We start from the raw sequence: 17,976 nt of genomic DNA, 5'->3' as shown, positions 1-17,976 counted from the left end.
AAAAAAAAAAAAAAAAATCCAGGGAAAAAATAAACAGTTGCAATATTTTGAAAATGAAAAATAAAAAAAGTAAATATAAACAAAATAATTATCATGTGTATGTGCATTTTATACACAGTGCCATGACCCTCAATAAAGTGAGCTTACATCTGCACTAAACCCTCTTCTGGCTCTCATCATTGCACTGGCACTCAATCTCACAATACAGTGCACGCTTTGAAGACGACTTCAAAAAGATGATGCTGCGTGGATCAGATAAGCAACAAAAAGTCATTTACACTCATCTCTGCTAGCCTGAACTGCACACAACCAGACATTATGAGGGCAAACCGCTGCTCGTCAGTTCCAGCTCTAACTACATGGATGCAGCTGAGCGGGAGGTGGCGTGTGTGCACGAAGGACCTTGATAGATAGGTGACTCCCATTATCAGCACAGCCTGTCATGAACACACTGCCAGTAGCTGCTTGGTAAACCTCTGTGATAATTTCACACTGTTACTAGGCAGAAATTACAGATTTGGGTAGATTTCTTTTTATTTTTTACTTTCTTTAAATACAGTCGTTTGAGACTAGCTAACACTAAATAATAACAATATTATTTTATTCTAGTTTTCACCACATTTAACTGTGGTAACTTTAACTACATTTTACAACTTAAATGTTTTATTCTTATTGACATATTTCTGGTGACTGTAGAGGACGTTATTGAACGTTTTCATGAGAGGTAGCTAAAAGTCTTCCCCTCTCGAGCTTTGATAGTCTTTTCTCTCACTCTCTCCCACTGTCTGCAGCTCAGCAGGTACTTGTTCTTTATTGAAACCAGACTAGGCTCACTTTCCAGGCTATCTTTCTCCAAGTGAGATACCTCAGAATCCAGTTGCACCTCTTGAGTTTGTACTCCAGTTTTCGTCCCTATGCGTGATAGAAGCAAGGATTTTCATTGAGATTATCACCTCTTAATCTAAAGCATGTGGTTGCACAGATCTCACAGTAACTCAACCTGCTCTGCAGTCCCATGACAGTCCCAGCAGTTGTCAGGTCTAGCCTAAGACAATTCAGTCTCCTTACCCATATCTTTACCATTACTACATTGCAATCTTTGTTGCTTCATTCACCATGCCGCTAGGCTATTGAAGGCCCTCCAATGTAATATATGGGGCTGTGATTCCAGCACAGGCCTATTTCTGACCGAGCAAAATACATGCATGATTGTGTAAATCAATACAATGACTTCTACTTCCCCTAATTTTGCACAAGCATGTGACCCTGTTTTGAAGGCCTCTTTGTTTTCAAAGAGCATGCCTCTACACTCATGCATTTTTTCTCCTTTTTTTTTTCTCCTTTCTTCTAGAAAGACCGATCATCATATTAACATAAATGGGCATAAGTTCAGTGGTACTCGTCTGATTGCATAATTGCCCTTTGATCAGATGAGTGCCGCTTTGAGTGACTGGGAGTCATGTTGTACCAAGTGACGCCAGAGTCATTTGCGTGCTTTACGCTGCTGTATAGATATGTATTATTTACCACACAGCATCATGCATTAAAAATTATTTTGAAAATTTGTTTAAATTGGGAAAATAGCAATCAATGCTCTGTTCACAGAGTTTTAAAGAATCACACATGTGTGTTTCAGCTCAATTTTTTGCATTACCTAATAATACGATCCACAAACTGGATCAAGATTTCTGTGGTGAGCAATCCTCTTACTGACGTTGTAATTGTGAATGATGTTTTATTAAAAATCTAGTTACACAACTAAAGTCTGACGCATGTAATTTCATTAGGTTTCTGGGGTTTTTTTAGTCTGAAAAAAGATTCTCTCTCAAGCAGTATTCCCACACAAAGGGAATTCAACCAGCTAGCTCCCGATTTAATGTACGGATTAGCCAAAGTGGACTTAAGAGGATGGCATCTGTTTGTACAGATCAGATTAAAAGCAGTGACACTTCGGCTATGTGACATAGCTGGATCTCAAACTGTGAGAAATAATATACTCATGGGATGGTCACTCACTTTGACACATTTTTCTGTAATTTTGTTTGTCACAAAATGAAATTGTCATTGGGATTTTTAATAATGGAGCATTATTATTCCACGCAATATGGTGTCTCTGTAGGAGGCCAGTTAATTTTGGGGCCTGGAGCCTCACTGTGGACCCCCTTTGGATTGTGTCCATTCATTTGTTTTATTCTCTGTTGTGTATTAGCAGCCTCATTTGGATAAGTCAGGAAGCTGGAGCACATGGCCAGAGGGCACCCGGAGACCCTCTAGCGGTAACCTCAACAGGCATTGTTCGCAGTAAGCTTCAGCACACAGAAATAACCAAATGTATTGGTTTGATGGAGCATTCTGAGAAAAGAGAGACGAAGAAAAGTGTAAATTATAAAACTTAATTGATTGTCTCAGCTTCAGTTGGCCCTTCACCCCTCCCCTCTGCAATATGGTACGCTTGTCAGACTCGCTGATAAATTACATGCATGTATTTGCATGAATTTTGCATATATATATACAATTCAAGTTTGTTTGCCAAAGTAACAATCCAGAGAAATGCCTGGTTTGTGTTACTAAAACGAACATGCAATCTTACGTAATGCTCAGCACACCTTTTCATACACATTTTATGCATTTGGCCAGATGCAGTGACAGTGCTGCTGCGCTTTATCAGCATTTTGCATCAGTTTGCAGTTGGTATTTTGTTGTTAAACATTTCGTGTGTTGGAAACTAGGGCACCTGGTTTTTATTACTTTATTCTACATGAGTTCCTATTGTTGATTTCTAGAAACTGGATTTGTTTAGGTCATAAAGACTTGAACAGTTTATATGTTAGCATGCACTTATTTTCATTTCTGTTTAGCTGCTTTGTTTTTGCTTTATTGTTGATTTCCACCTTGTTTGTGCTTAAAGGCAGCCATTCAGCAACAACGCTGTGATTAATCTTAATGTCTGCAAGATGTCTACCGTCTAAAAGTGGGTGCTGTAATCATCTGCCCACTGACCCCATGATGCTCATATGCGGGCCTCCGTACGGCCCTTGTGTATGATAAGTAATTTCAAATCTCAGATTGAATGAACTCAACTCTCTCCCACGTGTCATGTGATCTGGGAGTAGGAGTACACCAAAGCACAAAACAAAGGAAATGCAAGAATCGAGGGCATATTGCAGGTTTGGGGGTGTTGGTAATCAAATGCTGTTGGTGAGGCCTGTGATGAAATTAGGTGATGTTGCCTAAATAAGGGATGAAGGGTTCATAATTGCCAGTCTTAGTGATCTGAGGTACCGGGTGCCAACTGTCAGAGCAGGGCTAATGATGACAAATGTCTTTCTATGCAGATTGCTGCAGAAGCACCAGTGTGCAGCTGAGAAAGAACAAGAAAAGAAAAATGCAGAGGGACTAACAAGAGAAAGCTTGTGTGCTCATACTTAATGACCTACATGGAAATAAACCTGCATAACTGATGGGCCTTCTTTGAAAGTGCTAAAGCTTGAAGCTGTTTAAAGTTACCCCTACAGTACCTTGTGCATGGCTGTTATTAATAGGCATTATTCCCCGTGAGTGCGAAGAATCAGTGATATCTGCACCTCTATCTGATGCAGTGAACGCGAAGTCTGAAGTTACATTTGCTTACAAGCTTGTCAAGATGATTTGACAATAAAAATTATGTCATGTTTTAGCTCTATATTTAGCCAAATAATCCATCAGCGCCAGAGGAGAAGACATGAAAGCAAGGCTCAGCATTGCCTTTGTGTAGCTTTCCTCATTAGCGGTTCTTTAGCTGATGCTTTGGTTGTTGTTGTGCAATGCAGCAAAATGTAATTTTTAAAAAAGTGACTCGGCTCGTAACACCGTGGTTCAGTTAGAGCAGAACAAGCTGTTCCTGGATAACAAACTGTTGTTAACTTAGCTTTATTTATTTCTTTCTTAAAATTGCGCTTAATTTTAACCACTTTTTGTAGCAGAGAGCCATAAATCTGATTTCCCTTACTGTGACGTAAGGCTCATGCTAATAAAAGAGCAAGCCCAAAGTGCTGCATGGCCAGATTTCCCCAATTTGTTGCATGAATGGCTTTTGAAAGGGGTCCGTCTTTGTACAAAGGGACTCTCGTCTTTGTTTGGTTTCGCCCCATCTGTGTCATCTGGTGGTCTGTGCAAGAGGGTGGTGTCTCGGGGTGCTCCCCAGCGGCGTTGCCAGTTGTTTTATGGACTCGTTGGAGTGGTGCAGGGAGTTCATAAGTTGGCTGGGCCATTGTGTGCTGAGCCCAGCTGACACGTGTGAATTGACTCCAGCATATTGACAGATCATTTCCATTAATGAATCGAGGAGTCTGCCTTGTTTCACTCTGTGATTTATGCCCTTGCTTCATCATCCTCAGAGCTCTGGGTTAAATAACAACCCCCTGAAAGACTCAAGCACTAATTGCTGGATGAAGTGAGTTTGCTTTGTTCAGTAGTTTTAAGTATGCCTAGATGCTCTGTAAGTCATATATAAATATTTTATATATTAAATTAAAATTACAACACAGTGAAAAAAATCTGAATAATAAATACAATGTCAGTAAATGCAGTTTTTTGAATCAGTTTTGTTTAAAGGCCGTAAAACAAACCAGAATAATGGTGTGATGTGCGGTCACTTATTAACAAGTGTCAGTAAACAGCAAAGTTTCCATTCATCAAAGACCTAGCAGTTTTCTCTCAAGGGTGGCTGGTCTTTTTCTTGATTTGATATTGAGATGCTTTTGTTTGCAACTGCTGGCGTTTCATGAGCTCTACCCTGATCCTCCATGGCGACCATCCAGCTTGTTCAAAGCAACAGCCATGCACTGCTGATAGCACTGGCCTCAGCCTGGCCTGTCACCCCCACCGCTGCTGCCACATGGAAGGCACATTTGCTCGCCACCATTTTATGCTGCTGTCACCCTCCCTTCAAGAGCAAGGGGAAAGAGGGGAGGTGAAAAGGAGAGGAGGGAAAGAGGGAGGCTCACCCTGAGCGGATGCTAGACAAAGATGGCAGCAGAGACATTTTGTCTACTTTCATTAGTTCTGGTGGTGGTGAGCTCTGCTGAATATTAGCCTGTTACTGGCAAAGGCACACATTGTGGAGCACAGACGGCGAGTATGTCACAATCGAATCTACCCCACCTCATTTCCATCTTCCTCACCCAAAAAGTGGGACATATGGGGCCGGATGCCAATTGCTTATTTTATACGGTAATTAACATCCCTTAAACCATGTTACGTGGTAGGTGTGACAAAGTTTATCTCACCAATTTGCATATATACCCCCAATAAGGTGCAATATTTTAAGATCCTGACTGACTACAAAGGCTTATGTGCTACATGTTATTAAGAAATAAAGAATATTAGCATTACTCGCCTTCACTCATGTTTAATAGTTTTGTTGCGGCACTGTCACATTCAGCTAAACTCAGAACCATCCTAAATCTGTGCTGTCATTTCCTTGAGTATCTGCTATCTGGTATCTGTCAGCTTAAATTGGGACCCTACCTAAACCCATATGCACTTGGATCTGTTGGACTGTGTGTATGTTTTTAATATTTTTCTTTAAAAGGGTCAGTGTGTGAAGGACAGCTGTGATATGTTTGGACGCTCCTGTAATGAACTTGATTGTTTTCTGTTGTTTGTGATCTGCATGGCTTTATTAATTGCTAGAAAAATTAGTTTTGGAGTTCAGCCAAGACACAGATATTTCATCTGGTTTCCTGCTTTGCACCATGTGCCTGATTCTTTTGTTTACTTTTATAACAAAATTTGCAGAGATACTCCCAGATTTGTGCCGGTGTGTATGTGAAGATGTATCTGAATGTTGCTTTGTCCTGCTGGGCTTTTATCTGTTGGACTCATTATTGTAGTCATCTCACTGGGCTCTATTAGAGAAGCTCGGGAGATGGGGTCGCCATGAAAGAGTCATGATGGACGAAGAAGTGCTGATGTGCAGGTTCCTGCCTTCAGGCTTTCACCTGCTTAGAAACAGCCTCAAGGCAAAAAAAGAAAAAAAAAAATGACTGGCCTCTCAGTCCAGCCAATAAAAGATTGAAGACCTAAAGTCAGGACTTTTTTAAGGTTGTTTACAGTTAAATGTATCTAAAATTTATAGTGAAACAAAATGTCAAAGTTAACTAATTAGTCAATGGTTTTTCTGTGCGTCTTTCAAACGATTTACAAAAAAAAACGAGTCGAAAAGGTGGGTAAGAGTACCAGAAAGACGGATAAAGTTATGCTGTTCTACCTCGTTAAATTTCAAACGATTTTATTAGAGTGTCAATTCTGTGGTCTTGGCAGGGCTTGGGAGGTGTCTGAGCAGGGAGTGCAGCGGCAGGGAGTGAGCATGTCGGCTGTTGACACCATCTAACGAAGGGGGGGATTAGGAGTTTACAGAGGCAGTAATATGATAGGTCAAAAAGAGGAGGCACTCCTCCACAGCACTTGGCTCTGTAATGAATGATTGACTGGAAAAGGAGAAGCTGCCACTCGCTGGCTGAGTGCTCATCTTGACGCCTGCCGCACCGCTCCACGGCTCCCCTTGATCACGTTTCGCTGCTCCTTTCTCATCTAAGGAACCAGTCTGCAGGGAAAAGCTGCTTTTCCCTCTTATTTTTCTCTCTAATTTACACATTTAAGACATTTTTGTTTGCTTATTTGCAATTCCTTTTTTTGTCAGTGAGCCTCCCTCTATCAGTCCTACTCCCAGCCCTAAAACCAGCCCCCCACCAACCAACACACACGCGCACACAACCTTCCCTTTCTCTTGTGTTTGCCTCGAGGCAATGAACTAATTTCAGGTTCCATAATTGCAGTGTGTTGTACACCTGTCTGCTATTAATTCTCCCCTGTCTCTTATTCTTTTTCTTAATGAGATATTATTGTAATTATTGTCATTATGCTGTTTTTCATAATGAACTTGATTGATGTTGTTGTTATGGAACTATTTATTCTCTATAATTAGTGTAAATGTGGAGGGAACCTCTGTAGGCACTGATAGTCCAGCACTCCAGGTATGAGTAAACTTGTCAGCTGACTCCAGAGTTCCCACTTAGTCCACAGTTTGTCCTGGATATAAACATGAGAGTGAAGTAGCCTGGTCACTAGTGAATAGGGCCCTGCTTGTAGCCATTTTAAAACCATTACAACAATGAAAGGCTTTACAATGGGCATCCCTGAGCTTTGTTTCAGCCTGTCACTTGCACCCTGTGAAAATCAAATAGTGCTCTGAACATCATGAAAAAAAAGGTGAATAAGGTTTTGCCTATACTCCTATTTAAAAAAAAATCTGCTTGTGTTTTGAAAAGGGGAAAAAAAGGTTTTCAGTGACACGAGTTTGAATGTTATTGTTGAAGGAGCAAACTACTGGAAGGAATGTTAAAGAAAATCTCAGCTGAATGAACAATGTTGAATTTTTTTTTTCTTAGTGGCTCTCAATCCAATTAGGAGTTTAATAAGGGTCATGCATAGGGACTTCACGCTGCAGGTTGGTTTCTTTAAGGGTGCTTTCAGGGAGTAGGCTGGGGCTGAAGTTCCTGAAGGTCCTGACTGAAGGCTGGTCTCTTTAATGTGAAGCGAGGGGTCCTGTGCCCTGGTGAGTCATTGAAGCTGTTTGGGGAGCGCAGATGATACTTTCCATAATTGTGAAGCCTAGATTGTCGGATAATCTGACACTGTGGTTACAGTGGTTTCTCAGGTGGTACCAATTACCTGATCTCTCACACGTCTGCTTCTCCTTCTCATATGCTGCACTCCTGCTGTTTCATTTACCTTGAAATGTAAGAAGATTTATTTTTTCTGTATAATAGCCTGTTTATAAGTTAATATTTTCCCTGATTAAAAATCTATGAGTCAAATCTAAACAGCTCTTGAACTAGTTGTTACTGTTTTCAGGTTGAGGTTCATACTTGGAAAACGGGAACCTTCTTGAAAACTTGAATTTGAGTGAAGATGAGGAAAAGCTATATGGGTCTTTAGTTGGGACTTAGTTGATCTTTAATCTCCCCCCCCCCTCCCTCCCAAGAGAAAAAGTGGGCAGGAGGGCCCTAAAAGTGGACTTGTCCAGCCTTTGTGGGTTTGTTCACATGCTGCTGTGCTTTGAGTGTCTGACAGCCGTTTAACTCCACACGACCTGTTTCTCAAGTGCCATCGTTCGGTTGCTCTTGAATCCTTTTAGGAGCCATAATTACAATTCATGCACTCCCCGCGCTTCTTTGAAGAAGCATTCAGAGAGCAAAGCAGGGTGCAGAAAGCCTGAGAGAAAGCCAGCAGTAGCAGCTCTTCTCCAGTGCGAAAACACTGAAACTATCAGCAAAATGCTTACACCGCTATGTGAAACTGCAGGATGAATTTGTATAATATGCAGTTTTGTAAAGTAACAAATAACTGGGTAAAACAAGGGTAAACGGTGTAAAATGTGTATAGAAGTAAATTTTCTCCTGCTAAGAAATAGTAAGAAGCAAGTCTAAAATATACATTTCAGAGGACAAATTTCATCAAATTGCTATTCTTTCAAGTATGCAAACAACTTGTGAATTGTGTTACAAGTGAAGTGAAGCACATTCAATGACTTTCAAAGGGAAAGAGAAGAAAGGGTAAGCTTAATGCCTAATAGGTGCTTTAGTAATTTCTGAGTTTTCATAGCTTAATCCGTTCTGAAAAGCTCAGCAGAAGAAAGGCTGCAAATGGCCCTCAGCATTAATTTGATGTGACTTCTGTACAATAAGGGCTGTGGATCCCAGAAGCCCATTTTCAAGCTTACCTTCTTTCATCATCCTCAGCCTTTGGAACTTTTACCTAAATGTTTCATGAAACTAAGGCTGTAAGCCTCTTTGGTATTCTGTCTTTATAACACATGGTTTAAGACTATTATTACACCGTGTTCAAGGCAGAGGAACACATACAAACAGTGAAGCTGCCTCTCTATTGTGTGGAATTCAAATTGATTTGGTACAATTGAGAGAGCATTTGTATTAAAACACACATATCGTATGGCTCATTTCCCCTCTTTCTTTGTGGATTTTTACAAATGCAAATGAGTTGGTTCCCCATCAGTCTTTATACAATTAAGTATGCTTTTTGGTTCTCTGAGTATTATTTCCAGATGAAATAATGTGTCTTTTATTTCCTTTTAGATTTCAAAACGCAATTTCCCTAGGAAAACATTTGAACACATAGCTAAACCTCACAGTGCCTCATTACTCACATTTCGTCCTGATATTTTTCGAAAATTAAAAGTCAAAATCACAAAATTCAAAGTTACATTTTCCTTGTTGTCTGCTTTTTGATGCCATTCTTAGTAACTCCCAACCCCTTCTGTTTCTGTAAAAATCTCATGAACTATGGTACCTCTCTGAGATTCTTTTTTTTCCATGCAAAGAGTCAAAGCAGGAGGAGAAAGATTTGGTTTGTTATCAAAGAACCTTGTGATGATGTGCCCCAGGAAAGTGCAGTCTGCATCTCACAGTTTCTATGCTGTGGATGCTTTGTAGCAGTTTCTCCCATTATAAAAATAACATCAGTTAAATTGATACATGTTCAAAGCTTATTTAAAAAATCTACTTTATTTTCTTGAGATTCTTTTGTTTACGCAGAATTGAGGAAAGCCAGCAAGGGACACACTGGGTGGGTCAATGACCCTGGAGAAAACAGCTTGCATTAATATGGTCTAATCCAGTGTAATTAGTCAAATTACAGCACGCCAAGCAGCTTGTCAGGGGCTGTCGGCTTTGGCAGGCACGAGAGATGGCGTGGAGTCCCACTGGACAGCAGAGGGACCTCAAAAGCTCTGCGAAGCTGCCCTACTGCACTTACTTTAACTAATTTTACCTCATTTTCCTCTTCACCCTGTCATTTTTTTCTACTCTTGACAAAAAATGGAAAGAGCTCTTCAGTCAGGCTACAATGTTTTCACCTTTCCCTGTGTTGTCTCCCACACCCCCAGGCTGCTAGCTTGGCTTACTGCCTGGCTGCTAAGGTGGATCAAAATGATAGGAGGATTCACAGCACAGGCTACAGAAAGTCAGAGTAATTATATCAGCGCTGCACTCCTCCTACGTGATTTTATGAGGGAGTCAGATGCACGCTAACTAGTGCTGCTAAGAACCATGGACACGGCTAAGACACTTCCTCGTGTTGAAGGATTAGCATTGGTAAAAAGATTTAAACTATATAATTACATGAGGATAAAGTACAAATTATCTAGTGCACTCAACAGCCAGATTATCATCCCTTGCAAGTCCCGTTCAGCCCCAAGGGGTGAGCCTGGATGACAAAGGCCCTCATTAGCATAAATTTACAAGCCCTCTCGTTCAGAGAAGCCGATAAGAACCTGTTCCACCTTTGCTTTGGCCCTGAATGGCTTGTTGTGCTTTTGGCAATGACAGATAAGTCAGGGTAATTCCACTTTATGGCTGAAAAAATGATGCTCCAGATTCTGGCTGCATCCCGAAGGTGTCACCCGCGATAATCCTCAAACAGCGTCCAGCAGAAAGGGGGCTGTGTGTTTTCCAGATGATATACTGCGAATGACAGAAAGAATTATATGAAGGAGGACGAATCTGTAACATATTATTAAGCAATTCCCTGTGAATAAGGGGGATAAAAGGATAATGGATGAGGGTGTCATTATTACCTTGGTGCCAAGGGAAGCGCCAAAGCAAAGGTAGAAAGACAAGATTAATTGAGGACGAGTGAGGCGCTCATTGCTCATCAGGCCCTCTCGTCTAACCACTTGCTCTTTCTGTCCCTCTTCTCCTCTGTCTCTGCCTCTCCATCCTCATCTTATTCTTTTCTTTTTCTCTGTCTTGCTCTGAGCCTCTATTCCTCCCACACATAACCAAAAAAAAAGAAAGAAAGAAAGGAAAATAAGAGGAAAAGAAAAGTAGAATTTAAAGCGATCAGCTTGGCAGTCTCAGTGGCAGCCAGATGAAGCTGGTACCCAGGCCAGGAAGATTTCAGTCATCTTAAGGCTGACAAGTCCCTGAAAACGTCCCATTAGGAAAAGCTTGCTGAAAAGACCCAACACCAAATGACTGCATCCCTTCTCTCAAGCTCCTTAGTGAAACCATCCCCAAAGCTTTTTATCTGGATGATGTGCTGACTAAGTATGTTTGTGGATGTGGCTATGGGTGGCTCACCATTTGACCGTGATCATTTTCCATACGAAGCTTTAAATGTTGTATTCTATCGTTTGCTTGCTCACAAACAAACCCAGGAAATTAAATGTTTTGCTCATAAATTACAATCATGTAGGCAGTAAACATATTTCATAGAAAATTCTTAAGCACATTTTTTTCCATTATAGTAACACTTGTACAAAGATAACTCATGTTAGCTTGAATGCTAAATTACAGCCTGATCTCCTTTGATTTCCAAAGAGTGCAAGCATTTTGTTTTCAAACTTGCTCCCTCCTACACATGTTCCAAACTTTTGATAGTCTCCTAACAAACTGAACCCTGATATAAAATGAAATTAGACAATAAGAATATGATCCACAAAACTGTGATTTTTATCAGGAATTGCATTCATTTTATTTATTTATTTTTTAAATATTGTATTCCCACTTTGTAGTCTTGAATAAAAGTAGCAAAAGTGTAAACATGGCGTCACCATCAGGCTTCAATCACAAGGCATCCAACTAGATCTAAAATCTAAAAAGAAACAACACTATATTTAAACGTATATGTAATTTAAAGAGGGCTCGTACACTTTAGAATGATTTGTTTCTTATAACCGCCAAACCTTCTGGTGGCTTGATGCCAGACTTTCTATCACTGCTGCAGAGAACCACAAGCCTAAGTTACTCTTTTTTTTCTTTACCCATTGGATTTCTTGGGGCTTTATGTTTCCACATAGGCTGAGCTTTTACTCTTTAAGACACGATTGCATATTGCACCAGGGGCTCCTCCCACCTGTCCTACCATGGCAGCGTTGAAGACAGCACTGCAGGGTCTGCTAATCTGCGTGAAATACTATCTCTGACATGAATGTTATTGACAAACTTGGCTGGACATTTTGGGCAGTGAACTGCCAGCATATTTAATGCATATTCATCTCCTTTATCCCACTGGTCTTGCCAGAGCACCAGAGCTGTGTCATCTTGCCACACTCCAGCTACCACCCAAATGTATAGTGACACTGATTATGCAAATCTGTATCTTGTTTTCTCCCAATACCTGCATTAGAAGCCTGCTACTTTATTGAAGTTGAGATACGGGTCTCTCGGAGAGGCACTACGTGGATTTTTTTTCTCTCTTTCGCTCTTTTTCTTTTTTAATAATCTGGGGGAATCTTTTACATTTTTTGTATTTCTACACTTCATAACAGTTGTCACATTAAGGACAGATCAGATAAAAACATGCTTTGATGCTCAGGCATATATTATGAATCTTTGCAGGATGTAAAAGGGACTAAAGTTAAAATAAAAACGTGGAGTTTGGCTTTGGCTTTGCAAACTTAAAAAAAACTGTCAAAGTTGGGGCTATTTTTTGTGCATATGGTTTTATTCAGGAAATATTTTACATTTCAAACTATTTTGTGTATTCATAGAAACTACTTTCTGCTGATCACAAAGCAACTGTCTGTGATAATGTGTTTTGTGGCTTTTGCATTTTTCGAGTCATTTTTGTTGTTTTGGGTTGGAGGGAAATCTCAGGGGTGATATTTTGCCATCTAAGCAAGTATGGGAAACATATGTACATGCTAGCTATAACACAGTCTATGCAAGGCTTGCTTTTCTTTTTCACTTTTCTTTTTCCTTTTTAATTTAGATATAGATTAGTGGACGAGTTGGGTAATTTTTTATAAACATTATTTCATTTTTATTGATTTATTTCTTTTTTTGCCCAGTCTTCCATGTTGTCTTAGGCTGGCAATGATCTCCCACTTAACTCAGAGTTGTTCTCTGCTCTCCCTGTTACTAGGCTTCATGCTTTCTCTGTGCCTTCTCTGGCTCCTCAACCTCTTCACAGATTTGGCCCATATTGCCTGGGGTCAGCCATTGAATACAGTATATGCAGTGTGTGCTGATCCTCCAAATTGCCATGTGTGAAATCCATCCCACTTGCTCCTCGGGGAGTAGTCATATCACTCAAAATGAAACTGCCTCTCGTATCCTCCCCTTATTCTTCCACTTCACTGTTCTCTATGGCCGCCTGGGACCATGCAGTTGTGAGGCTTTATAGTGGAAGCCTATTAGACAAATCTGAGAAGAATGCAGCAGAGGTGCTGTGATACCAGGTTGTCAGTATGCTCCACAGTCTCATATAAATATATCAGTCATGCTGGCTTGGAGGTCTCACTGAATTATAATATTTTCCTATTTTGGTGTAAATGGAGTGGAGGGGGGTGTAGATTGTTCCGTATGGGAGAAAATTGCATCAGGTTTTAAAGAAAATGCTTCGTTAGATTTATTAATAACATCTGTCATTGTGTCTCAGTCAATGTGGGGGTAAAGCTATTCGGAAGTCAAATATGATTAGAATCTATTTCCATACATGGAGTGGCTTCTTGTCGCTTATAAACATGATGTGCTCCGTGTGAGCATCTGCACATTATTATATATGAGTTTCAGCCTAAACACTGGTGTCACCTGTGCCTCTCCTCATCTCATCTGTCAAAATATTTTCTTTTTTTCTTCTATGATGTTCTGCGTGCAGAACGTGGCCTGCCCTCTGTCACATCAGGGAAACCAGAGAGAAGGAATAACGTAAAACAAGCAGAGAGTTGTTAAATTGCATTATGGCTATTATACAGGATAGGGATATATGCTGCAGCTGGTAAAGTAGCGCATGCGCCTGTGCCTCCTAATGAGCCTGCATGGAGGGACCTGTGTGGAAACAAAAGGCTGTGCTTGTCGGCCACACCAGACCCCTTCACCCACCCTCTCACCGCTCCCCCAGCCCTGAGCGTGACAGACCAAGAGCAGAGCGCCGGTCCCTTCCTGGTGGCGTGATTAGATTGGGGCCGAAGTCTCCAGCTGGCAGGCCTGTCTGTGACTGGAGGCGGCCGTCCCCAGCGCTTGTCACTGGCTGACACCTCTGACAGGCAGGGGACAGCTTCAGCAGACAGGTTCATTAAATGGCATTTTTTACAGCTGGGCCTCCAAAAATGAGGGCTGGGCTTTGTCAAATCCCCAAGTCTACAGGGGCCCCTGCGTGTTGGTTTAGACCAAAGCTTTGTTGTTATGACAAATTTTTTGATCTGGGCCGTTTGAAATCGGCTCTTTTTTTCTCCTCTTTAGCCTCTCTTTTGTTGACAGCTGGCCCTTTGCCCTGTATTTTGTCATGGCAGCAAAATGTTTGCGTTAGCTGGTTAACCAAAATCAGCCCGCGCTAAAATATTTCATTGAAAACCAATTTTGAGACCGAATATTACAGCTGTTTATGTTTCAATACTTACGAACCTGCACTATGTTTTATTGCTTCCATGGCTGTTATAGTTACAGTATTATTTTATAATGCATGATATAAAGGTGGAGAATTCACAAGCTACTGGTAAATTAAAACAAGAAATTAGTTTAATGAATAAAGACTGTACTAAAACTGACAAACCATTCAGAGGCTCTAGACATATGAATAACTTAATTTGTATTCACATAACACCTCACTAGTCTTTTGATGGAGTAAGCTGTTGTAGTCTCCCCATGATGCTTATCTGTATCACTTGCCTTTCAGCATTGCACTCAGAAGACTGCTTCCACAACATCTGGCTACAGAGTGGGAGGGGGCATAAAAGATAACCTGCTTCCCAGTGAACTGCTGCTGGCCTCCAGCTCCTAGTAGTCCTTCCATCGCACCTCCCTTCTTTTCTATCCCCCTCCAGTCAGCACGCTGCCTCCTCAGGGCCGTGCTGTCTCTATGACAACTGTTTGAGTTGGGGGTTGCAGAGGTGTCAAGCAGGGGCATTACTGGTAGGAGAACACCAGAGATGCTGGGCTGCACATCCAGCATCTCCACCTAATCCAATTTTAATTGAGCTCAAGAGATTTTGGATGTGGCACGGAGGTCGGGCATGAGCTATTCCAGGGAGAAATTAAGGGAGCTCGGCTTGTGCTGCACTCTTCCAGCCTGTCACTATTTTAAATGAGCATTAGCATCAGACCTAACCCAGCTCACTCTGATTCTCTCCATCTCTACCCCCACCACCGTGACCACACACACGTGTCCGCACACACGCGCGCGCACACACACACACACACACACACACACACACACACACACACACACACACACACACACTGTAGGGCCTCACCCCCTTACTGCCCTGTTAAATCTTTATTCTCTCCCACACACGCACTCTCTGAACTGAACCTATGTGTGATTATAACCTGGGGAGTTGATGAGGTTGCTCCCTGGCTCATACTGTTAGACAAAATTGTTCAGTCAGGGGGAAGTGAGATGGAAGGAGGGAGAAATGTGTGTGAGGGGACCATTCTCACCTGTCAGAACAACTGTCTTGTCTTTCTGTGTGTGGACCTGCAGCCCCCGGTGGTGCTGCATACACTAATGATTCTTTGTCTGCTCTCTCTCTCTTTTTCCTGCCATGATGATTTTTATTGATTATGTATATCCCATTGACCCAGGGGGCTATTTCTTTGACCGCTTGCCTTTCCACCAATGACTCTTTTAAACTAACTCAAAAACTGCGAAACATTCAACAGTCTGTACACAGCTGCATGTTTTGTACCAATTGTGCCATGTAATGTGTGATACAGTCTCACTAATTCTTAGCTACAAGTTGAAAAAGGCAATGAAAGAACTGATACTGGTATGATATTGAGGCCTCTCCTTTGCCTTGGTTTGGTGAAGCTCCAAGTCCCAATTACATCAGGGTGCTTTGACCCTGTTATACCTGCCTGCAAGCCTAGTTAAGCATTCTTCTTAGCAGCCTAATGGGTAGAGGGATTAGTTTGCAAGTAGCAGGCAAAGGTTTCCTGTCTCAATAATTGTATTTGTGGTGCCCATGAAAACAGGTTTCCACTAAAAATACCCCCCAAAACAAAACAGTGTGTACAGTAATGTTTTACTCAGGTTTGTTTTCCTGTCAGTGCTCTGTTACAGTCTCCTCACAGCTTTGACACCTTTCATCATATCTGCAACGTACTGCATTCCGATCCTTTGGTTGCTAAATAAAGACATCAGTAGTCTATTTCACTCTTCATCTGACATTATATTTTGATTTATACAGCTACAATAACCACAGGACATTTTTTCTCTTCTCTTGTTCACCTTGCAGGTCTTACCATACACTGAGGGCTTGCATGGGAAGTGGATGTTCAGTGAAATTCGCGCAGTCTTCACTAGACGTTATCTCCTGCAGAACACAGCGCTGGAGGTCTTTATGGCCAACAGAAGTAAATGCAGTAACAATTTAGAGAATTTAAAATTGAAGTGCTTATTTCCCTTTTTTTTTATATAATAAGTGTTATCTTTTACTCTTTGCAGCATCGGTCATGTTCAACTTTCCTGACCAGGCCACAGTAAAGAAAGTCGTTTACAGTCTCCCTCGGGTGGGTGTGGGTACCAGCTATGGACTTCCACAAGCCAGGTAAGTTGAAATAAAGCAATCAAAATGCTGTTAAATGTTTAGAATTATTTTATGGCCTTGTTACCTCATCTGTGCTGTGTGGTGAAGAGTCTGTGCAGTACTGGCCTGCAGTAGAGTCATTTGAAGTCCCATTGCTCCAGTCATTGAAGTGGATGTGCACTGACCCTGACTGAGCTGACCTAATTCTCTGACAGAAGACTCTATACAAGAGGATTGCAGCCAGGCCAATGACCACAGGAAAAAAGATTCCCTTTAGACTCCAATGGTGCTAATAGGCCTTTTTATTTACTGCCGCAAAACTGGCAACTTGTAGGATATTTTGTGCATGTCAAGAAAGGCATCCTGCATTGTAGTTCAGCTTGAATAATTGTGTGATTTAGGGTTTTTTAATTACCAACTGGCATTCACTTAATGTGCTAGAATAAAAGATATACAGCTATGAATACCATTTTGTTATGCATCCTTCATCTCAGTATGTTAATTCTAAAACTGAGTAGTAGTGTTAAGACCTGAGACTGGCTTTTAATGTCATAATGTCACGGTTTGCAGCCAATCCTTTGAATTCAGTTCCATATACAGGTTTTCTGTTGTTGTTTTGTTTTGTTTTTTTAAGTTCAAATTTTTTAATAAAATCAAGTTATAAAATATCCATAGCTAGCACTAATCCTGTGGATATTGAGTTATTGTTTAAATGCTTTTTCCAGACGGATCTCCCTGGCCACTCCTCGTCAGCTTTTCAAATCCTCCAACATGACCCAGCGCTGGCAGAGGAGAGAAATCTCCAACTTTGAGTACCTCATGTTTCTCAACACTATATCAGGTAATGTTGTATGTATTGAATTTCTAATGTTGTGCAACTTTGAGATTTCTTTGCTTAAATTGAACGTAGCAGAAGGTACGGTGATAATATATTCTCTTTTTCTCAGCCATCAGTTAAAGAGACAGATTCTGACTTGTTTTCTTCCTTATCCGGACAAAATTTCCAACCGGTGAAATCGCAGAGTTTTAATCTATTATATATGTGAAACTTTCCCCATTAGAGTCTTATGGCTTTAAGGTTTGCTATCACGATCAATAAACTTTATGTGTCAGTGGTGCTGGAAGCTACTATCAGTAGCCTCAGTTATGTCGTATTTGTTTAAGAATCCATGGTAGTCTTAAGAGGTGCTCAACATTGTAAACTTCACTGCTCATGGGAGTATGCTGTTTGAAGCAAAGAGCAGGCGCAGCAGATTTTTCCAGATAATTAGTGCCTGGCTTTGTGAGAGTGTGCACACGTGTGTCTGCGGAGCTGAAAGGTTCTGTTGTCGACTCTCTGATCTGAACTGCAACTAACAGGGAAGGCAAGAGCGACTCTACGCTATTCTGCTCAGAAAGGTGTCATCCTCTCTCTCGCTGCATATTCATGCATATTTATATTTAGC

The 17,976-nt window shown here is 41.1% G+C and overlaps 1 protein-coding gene across 4 annotated transcripts in view; it reads left to right on the top strand.

Moving 5' to 3' along the window:
* nbeab (neurobeachin b) overlaps nucleotides 1–17,976 on the top strand; it is a 199,255-nt gene that overhangs the window by 140,948 nt on the left and 40,331 nt on the right. For all 4 annotated transcript variants that reach the window (XM_013911568.1, XM_013911567.1, XM_013911566.1 and 1 more), the window contains 3 exons: nucleotides 16,241–16,358; nucleotides 16,450–16,552; nucleotides 17,257–17,372. In XM_013911568.1, coding sequence (XP_013767022.1) covers nucleotides 16,241–16,358; nucleotides 16,450–16,552; nucleotides 17,257–17,372 — 337 coding nt within the window. The remainder of the gene's footprint in view (nucleotides 1–16,240; nucleotides 16,359–16,449; nucleotides 16,553–17,256; nucleotides 17,373–17,976) is intronic.

The sequence above is a fragment of the Pundamilia nyererei genome, unplaced genomic scaffold (assembly GCF_000239375.1).
Source record: "Pundamilia nyererei isolate P.nyererei 1_Seehausen unplaced genomic scaffold, PunNye1.0 scaffold00066, whole genome shotgun sequence".
Taxonomy (NCBI): Eukaryota; Metazoa; Chordata; class Actinopteri; order Cichliformes; family Cichlidae; genus Pundamilia; species Pundamilia nyererei.
Note: the sequence above shows the minus strand (reverse complement) of the source record. Positions and strands in the feature narration are given on the sequence as shown.